This window comes from Pristis pectinata, chromosome 7, assembly GCF_009764475.1.
Source record: "Pristis pectinata isolate sPriPec2 chromosome 7, sPriPec2.1.pri, whole genome shotgun sequence".
In the NCBI taxonomy this organism is placed as follows: Eukaryota; Metazoa; Chordata; class Chondrichthyes; order Rhinopristiformes; family Pristidae; genus Pristis; species Pristis pectinata.
In genome coordinates, this window is record NC_067411.1 from 85,990,017 (window position 1) to 85,998,810 (window position 8,794).

The window sequence follows — 8,794 nt, forward strand, 5'->3', positions numbered from 1 at the left end:
ATTTCCCTCCATAGATGCTGCCTGACCTGCAAAGTTCCTCCAGCATTTTGTGTGTATTGCTCCAGATTCCAGCAACTGCAGGATCTCCTGTGTCTCCCTTCCACACTTAATATGAGGAAATAGCATTTGGATGGGGCACTTTCAGGGTAAGAATGGGGAAGATAATTGCTGACAAAGTAAAACTTTAAAAGTTTCGTAAAGATCGGTCACGTCTTTGCCTGGGAACGGTACGCTAGATGGTGCTCGACATCACTTCTCTCCCACACTTTGCAGCGGGCATATGCTCCAACGCCCAGGGCTTCAAGGTCTCTGCCGCCAGCCTCTCCCCGAGAGTCCCGCCCCTACCCTCTCATTGGCCCCCGCGGACACCATAGAAACCGGATCTCTCCCTCGTCATAATGGGCCGCGTTCGCTCTCCAGCTCCCGCCCCCCCCCTCCCGTGCTCTCCGCGGCCGCCTCCCCCCTTCTCATTGGCTGTGCGGCTTTTCAATCACGCAGCAGTTCAACTTCCGCTCATAAAGTTAGCCCGACGGGCTCGGCGTCCGCTTCTGTCGGTCGGCAACTCACCTCAGACGGCGGGAAGTGTCCCGGGCGGCGGCGGCGGGGAGGAGAGACAATCCGATACGGGTCGAGCTGTAGTCCCTTTGGTCAGTTGTAGGCACAACGATGAACCCGCGGTGACCGACCGACCGACGGCGAAACTCGAGGAAAAAGTTGCGACGAGTGGGTGTCGGAAGTGAAGGCGGCGGCCGGAGCCGGGAGGCAGGGAACAGGCGGCGGCCGGAGCCGGGAGGCAGGACCGGGCGGCGGTCGGGGTGAAGGGAGCGGTCGGCGGCCGGAGCCGGGAGGCGGCTGGGGTGAAGGGACCGGGCGGCGGACGGCGGGAGAGGGCCCGGGCCGAGGCTCCGGAGTGGAGCCACTCACCATGGACTTCAAGACGGCGGTGTTCAACGCGGCCCGCGACGGCAAGCTGCGGCTGCTGCAGAAGCTGCTGACCGCCAAGAGCCCCGACGAGGTGTCGGTGCTGGCGGCCGAGAAGACCAACGGCGCCACGGCGCTGCTGATGGCGGCCCGCTACGGCCACCTGGACGTGGTGGTTTACCTGCTGGAGGAGTGCGGCGCCGACGTGGAGCTCGGCGGCTCCGTCAACTTCGACGGCGAGACGATCGAAGGGGCGCCGCCGCTGTGGGCCGCCTCGGCCGCCGGCCACCTGTCGGTGGTGAGGTCGCTGCTGGAGCACGGCGCGTCGGTCAACAACACCACCCTGACCAACTCCACGCCGCTCAGGGCCGCTTGCTTCGACGGCCACCTGGACATCGTGAAGTATCTGATCGAGCACCGCGCCGACATGGAGGTGGCCAACAGGCACGGCCACACTTGCCTGATGATCTCCTGCTACAAGGGCCACCGCGACATCGCCAAGTACCTGCTGGAGAAAGGGGCAGATGTCAATCGGAAAAGCGTCAAAGGTACCGACGAGAAGAATGACCGTAGCCCTCTTCCCCTCTTCCCTCCCCCAAATCTCTCTCTCCCCCTTCCACTGCGGCCCAATCCCCCCCCCCCCCCATCTGCCGCTGATACAGGGTTGTTCGAGCCCAATCTTTGCATGTTTTAGACTTTTACGTTTACAGAAATAAAGTTACCCTTTACGTTTAGAGGAACAAGGGTAGCAATCCTACGCCAAGTGGGATTTTCCGACTGTGGTCTTATTTTCAAAAGTAACTTGCAAATTTTGCCTTTTTTTCTCTCTCTCTCGCCGATTATCAAATGTTTCAAAGATTTCTCAAGGAACCGCAATTTTAAGTAACGTTTAAATGTATTTTTCTAATTGTCAGCTTGAGAAGTACTTCAACTACAAATTTAGTTTTATTTTTATAGTTTAGGTTGCCTTCCCATGAGTTTTTTTTAAATTAAGTTGCTGAGAGATCCGCAGCTCTTTTATTTAAGTACCTTCAATGTCACGAGATTTTCCAGTCCATTTTTATACTTAAGTTGTACTATGTAAGTCCCCACACTCTCACGTTTTTTTGCCCTGCTCTTAGAGACTGGAAGAACCATTGTAGTGAATGAAGATATTACATTTCTGATATAAGAGATTTCTTCTTCCCCGTCTTTTGTACAACAAAAAAAAATTGGCGTGCCAGTGAATTAGGAAAGTGAAATGTTAAAGCTCTTCTATTTAAAACTTCCCTATATCGTTTTGTGTCAGTTTCCATGATACAGGACTTGAGATTAACTGGGAGCAATTTCTCTATGCTCAATGAGGCTGTAAAGTGGTTCATTGTAGACTTTGTATTAAAATCGCTCGGGTCCCTGAGCAGTATACTTGTAAATGATGTCTTGCTGAAAAGGCCCAGCTTCTTGGATTGTTTATAATTGCTCTGGGTAAAGTTTTTTTTTTGTCACAGTATGCGGTTCCTTTATAGGGAGGGGAGGCACTGGCCCATTTGAACCTCTGCACTCTAGGCTTAAAACATGAGTTTTGAATGGGAGTATCTGATAGTCATAAGGTCTGTTACCCCATTACGATGAAGCACAATTTCTTTAATGGAGAGCTTTTTTTCTCCAAGTGGCAAAGGTAGTTATGTTTCATAGAATAGAATAATGTTTATGAAACCAGAAATTAACTTCCAGAGTAGGCTGTTATAATATTTGGATATCCTCTTGTGAAAGTTGTATCTAAGGGTTTGCTCAAGACTCAACAGTGAAAGTGCATGTGCCAGATTGTTTTTAATTACACAGGTCTCGGTATTGTTAAATGTTTGTGGTATTGATTTTCTTTTGTGAGGAGGTATGAATTATGAATTCACCTGCTCAAAAGTCTTCCGTATGAAGTGATCAAACCCTACAGAGTAGAAATTTCCCAGACTTGATTGTGCTCTGTTGTGGCATTTCACTTGATATTAGCAGTGCAATTGATAAGGATTTCTGCATACTTTGAGTGTGGTGTTTACTGTGGCAAATATTTCTCGCTCCTAACATAAGTGCTATCCCCATTGAGGCCATTGCAGTAAATATGAATAGAAATCTAATGTAGTTAAAAAGCCATTTGAATTGATCAGTTAAATCAACCAGTTTAATTAGCATTTGTAGTGAAGCAAAAATGGCACTACACATTAGAATTCAAAAATTTGCCAAAACTACTACTCAGAAGGTAGAGGGAAGGACAACTTGAATTGGTAATCTCCAGTTCTTTCAATACAAGACATTTGGCGTGGGTCCTCACTAGCAGTCATGGGGAGAACGTGCAAACTCCACACATACAACAATGGAGGACAGATTGAATTTGGGTCACTGGAGCTATGAGGTACTAGCTCTGCACTTTCACTGTTTGGTTTTGAGGGGCCTTAGTAAATCTGAAATTGAGGAAAACTCATTTGCTGCTGTTGTATCTGGCCAAAAGGTAGATGGCTGTAATTGCTGGAGGGCATGGCTGCAGAAATTCCCAAGGGCATTGTCCTAAGATTAATTGTTGTTGGCTACTTCATTGACCTTGTTAAGCTGTCCATGCCATGTTTGAGTAACATTAATGCATGGACTGGCACATAGTCAAAATAATAGTCTTTCTTGATGGAAGTTTTTTGGGCTGATGGTGATGTGGTAACTTTGAAGTATAGATTAAAACTCAATAGGATCAGTCATCTTGTGTTGCTGAAAGAGCTGGTCAGTTGGGATAATCAAGGCCAAAAGGCTTGCTTCCTAAAAGTTTTCAGAAACTGATGTGTCAGAAGTGTGGTAGAATTCTTTTTGCATAGATGAATACAGCTTCAAGGACAAAGGGCCCCATTTAATTTTGACCTCGTACACCAGTGTACACAATTACTTTGTCAACCATCAGTGCACCATGTCTGCCATGTAGGGCAGCAGACCCTTGAGTGCACTATGACCTCCAATTTTTTCTCCAGGACACATCATCTTGACGTTGCAATATCGTTATGGTTGGTCAAAATTGTTCAATTTGCTGTCTAATAGCAACGTGTATTTGCCAAATGTAGACCACAACAGTTTATATATAAAAAAAAAGCTTGTTACCATTCTTTTTAAACCATTTGTGACTGGGCAATAGATATTGGATTTGCCAAAGATGGATACATATCAAGAATGACTGTAAAAATGTATTTCTAAAATGTCATTGTTGTAGTTAAGTGTTCAAGGTGTTGTTATTTGGTACAGAGCCACATAAGAAAATCGGGATGGATGACTAAGATTTAGTTATAATCTTAAAGGGAGTTTAGGGAGAGGATTCCATAGCTCTGAGCTTTGGCTGCTGAAAGCACTGCTGCCATTGCTTTTTTAAAAATTATTTTAAATGTAACATTTGAAGATGATTGAAGTGCCCTGAATTGCTGAAAGTATTTTGGAGATTGGCCAAATTAAGCCATGAAGTGATTTCAGGGAAAAAGTGACCTTTTTAAAAATCGAAAGGTGGTGTACTGGCAAATCACGAAGTACAGCTGAAATGGCTGCACTTGACCCCTACTTTATGCATTATAGAGGGTGATCCAGGAAATGTTGGGATAGTGTAATCTCTGGGTAATTATTTCAGTGGGTGTTCTGGGGCAAGTTTTTGGACAAGTGATGTTAGCAAGTGGGATTTGACAATTTGCTAAAGGTGTGCATGTGTATAATGATGGAAACAAATACTGTCTTGTCAAATATATTGAGGTAATTAGACTATAATTATGGATCTTATGTCAGAAGACCAAGAAATACATAATGTAATGTATACATGCAACTCTAAAGCCCAAATTGTACTTTTGGAATTCTTATTTTCTGACTTTAGAATCAAAACATTGTTTCATTGATTCAATAGAAAAGCCCATTTATCTTTGGGATCTGGGTTCAGCTATAAGATTTGCATACAAGTCTTGCCGTTTTAGAAACATAGAAAAACTACAGCACAATTCAGGCCCTTCAGCCCACAAAGCTGTGCCGAACATGTCCCTACCCTAGAAATTACTAGGCTTACCCATAGCCCTCTATTTTATTCAGCTCCATGTACCTTCAATCAACTTTGGCCAGCTCCTCTCTCATGCCTCTGTAGTTACCTTTACTCAACTGTAATACCGATACATCGGATTTCAGCTTTTCTCTCTCAAACTGCAGGGTGAATTCTATCATATTATGATCACTGTCTCCTAATGGTTCCTTTACCTTAAGCTCCCTAATCAAATCTGGTTCATTGCACAACACCTAATCCAGAACTGCCTTTTTGCTAGTGGGCTTGACCACAAGTTGCTCTAAAAAGCCATCACGTAGGCATTCTACAAGTTCCTTCTCTTGGAATCCAGTACCAACCTGATTTTCCCAATCTACTGGCATATTGAAATCCCCCAAGACCGCTGTAACATTGCCCTTTTTACATGCCTTTCCTATCTCCTTTTGTAATTTGTACCCTACATCCTGGCTACTATTCAGAGGCCTGTATACAATTCCCATCAGGGTCTTTTGCAATCCACATTGGTAGATATGGGCCTACAACAAAATTCCATTGACCATTTGGGTGCCTGAAATAGCATTCTGTACTAACACTCATCTGGTTCAGGCAAAAACATTGAATTATGGGATTCTATGAATATGCTTAACACAATTTAGTACAAAAGCTTTCTATTGAATCTGGGTAGCTTGGATATTTTGTAGGTCTCCCAGAAAATTTAAAATGTATTCCTTCATGTTGAGAATGTGGAACTTTATTCCAACCACTCCACATGGTGTAATGAACATGGCAACATTGAGAAACCAAGAGAAATGCATGGGAAGAAAGATGATTGGATAAGCTGTAAGGTGGAAGTAGTAAGAAGGGTAGAGCCTTGTATCAAGCTTAATCTGTTAGAGGCCAAATTGCTTGTTTCTATGATTTTTAAAACATCAACAGTATCGTGGTCTTCATTCTTTCTCTACGTACAAGGCTTTCATCAACTCTGGGAGCTAGAGTGAATTGTGCAATCCTGTGGGGTTTTTTTTCCCTGAGATTTACTTGAATGCTTGAACTTGTTAAAAAAATCCAGGCACAAGAATGTTTCACTGTTTCAAAATGTGCTTTTATCTTCAATTTTGTTTCAAAATAGGAACAGTGGCATATTCAATCTTCACATTTTTATTTTAACATGTTTTAAACAGTAGAATCCAATGAGTTTGACTTTATTTTTTCTCTTTTCTAAACAAGGAAATACAGCTTTGCATGATTGTGCTGAGTCTGGGAGTCTGGAGATTATGAAGATGTTGCTTAAGTATGGAGCCAAAATGGAAAAGGATGGTTATGGGATGACTCCACTGCTTTCTGCCAGTGTAACTGGTCATACCAACATCGTGGACTTCCTAACCCAACACCCACAAACAAGTAAAATTGAACGTATCGATGCCCTGGAGCTACTAGGAGCCACATTTGTGGACAAGAAGAGAGATTTGTTAGGAGCTATGAAATACTGGAAGAAAGCCATGGACATGCGATACAGTGATGGGGCTAATATCCTTGCCAAGCCAGAGCCCCAACAGTTGATAATGGCTTATGATTATGCCAAAGAAGTGATCTCAGGAGATGAGCTGGAAGCATTGATTGCCGATCCAGATGAGATGAGGATGCAGGCACTGTTAATCAGAGAGAGGATACTGGGTCCTTCGCACCCAGATACATCTTACTACATAAGATACAGAGGCGCTGTATATGCTGATTCTGGTAATTTTGAAAGGTGCATCAACTTGTGGAAGTATGCATTGGATATGCAACAGAATAATCTGGATCCACTGAGTCCAATGACAGCAAGCAGTTTACTGTCTTTCGCTGAGCTTTTTTCTTTTATGCTACAAGACAGAACAAAAGGAGTCTTGGGAACTTCTGTATCCTTCAATGATTTGATGGGAATATTGAGCAAAAGTGTCTTTGAAATAGACAGAGCCATGAAGCAGGAACAAGCCCCATCTGACTTGACACAGTTGAGCAAAGCCCTGTCGATAATCTTGCATCTAATCTGTTTGTTAGAGAAGGTGAAATGCAGCTCTGAGCAAGAACATCTCAAGCGGCAAACGATCTACAGATTCCTAAAACTGAACTCTCGAGGAAAGACTGGGTTTTCACCCCTTCATCTGGCAGTTGATAAAGATACTACTTCTGTGGGTCGTTACCCGGTTTGTAAATTTCCATCTCTGCAGGTTACTGCAATGTTGCTGGAATGTGGAGCAGACTTCAATGCAAGAGACTTTGAAAACAACAGTCCATTGCACATTGCAGCACACAACAATCACCCAGAAATCATGAATCTTCTAATTAAAGCAGGTGCACACTTCGACACCACAAACTCCCATAAACAGACAGCCTGTGATTTACTGAAAGAGAAGGAAATGGGAAAAAATCTGATCCAGCCAATCAACCACACAACTTTGCAATGTCTTGCTGCCCGTGCCATAGTAAAACACCAATTAGTTTATGAAGGACAGATTCCAGAAAAACTGGAGGCTTTCATTTTACTTCACAGATGATTTGAACAATTTTTTGAATGTCTGTAAATATGAGAGGAAATTGGTCATATGCTTTAGTTCATCTGTACGCTAAAGGATGTTGAATAGATTCAGCAGCTTTTAGTGAATTTTGACTGCATGTTGTTTTTGCTGCCTTGGTCACCTTGCACCCAGTTCATGCACCGTGATAATGCATGTGTGTAATGTATATTGTATCTGTTCATCAGTATTTTAATAGATGTCTGAAGATGTATGCTGCTTTGCTTTTGGTTTAACTTGGGATTGATTAGTTCACAGTTTTAACAACCTCTGCTGAACTTGATTTTGTTCCAGTATTTACTAGTGGAATTGTATTTTCAAACTATCTTTATAAACGTCTGTGCTGATTAGTGTTAATGCAATATTCAGTTTCTTAAAACAAAATCAGCTTTGTCATTTTTGTTTTGACCCTGCACATTGTGGACCATTATTTTTTTCTGCAAACTGTCACAGCTGGCTTTAACATCGTTGATACCTTAAGTGCTTTTAAGTTTCCAGTGGAGTGGCTTGGAGAAAAGACTGCTCTGTTAACACATCACTATGCAGATCCTGGAACTTGATTGGAATGTTGGATATATTTCTTGTGCTCTTAGTGGTCATTTAGTTTAAAAAAAAAATGTTTTTTCAAACTGCTTGAGGCATTTCAGACACTTTGCTGTTGGAAGTACCTATGGGCTTTTTGTATATAAATAGGGCTTCACCCTTAAAGTTGCTGCATTCGACTCTTTTTTTTAAATGTCTATTACTGAGGGGGTTGCAAGCTACTTTTGGTGCACACGTTAATGAATCCCTGTCTTAAGATCCAACTCTTTTTAATGGCTTTTTACAGCAAACAAAATTTATTTAATTTGAAGTCAGCCTGCTTCCCACAGGGTGTTTATAATTGCCATCTTTGCATCAGAAGTTTGTATCTGATAAACAATATCCACTTTACTGTTGAACAGGAAGGGTGACATTTTTGAAAGTTGTTGGATTCAGATAATTACTGTAATTCTGCACTTTACTGATAGAAATAAGAATTAAAATGGCACATTGGCCATGTATGTCTTAAATGAAGCATTCACAATAAAATACAAAACTTGCCTATGCTAGTGTCAAATTGTTGTGTAGCCAACTGATGTCTGGGGGTGGAGAGACTTAAAGAATTGCTGTTTGATTTACTACTTGTAGCACCATTTAATCTATAGAATAGATTTCTTGAACACAACTGGAATTCAGTTGCTTGTGTTGACTGACCATACAAGGGATAATTGTGTACATCTGAAGTTGTGTAGAAGAAAATTACTGATCTCAGATGAAG

General features: G+C 42.6%; 1 protein-coding gene across 1 annotated transcript; it reads left to right on the forward strand.

Annotated features, from left to right (window-relative positions):
- Positions 1–781: 781 nt before the first annotated feature.
- Positions 782–8,578, forward strand: fem1c (fem-1 homolog c). The gene is made up of 2 exons (XM_052019575.1): positions 782–1,469; positions 6,167–8,578. The coding sequence occupies exons 1-2, from the start codon at positions 926–928 to the stop codon at positions 7,474–7,476; spliced, it is 1,854 nt and encodes a 617-aa protein (XP_051875535.1). The 5' UTR covers positions 782–925; the 3' UTR covers positions 7,477–8,578.
- Positions 8,579–8,794: the final 216 nt, after the last annotated feature.

Excerpts from the sequence above, each read along its gene's own strand:
- fem1c (XM_052019575.1), top strand. The coding sequence starts at position 926 with ATGGACTTCAAGACGGCGGTGTTCAACGCGGCCCGCGACGGCAAGCTG. Across the intron at positions 1,470-6,166 it reads CAATCGGAAAAGCGTCAAAG|GAAATACAGCTTTGCATGAT; the intron begins GTACCGACGAGA and ends TTTCTAAACAAG.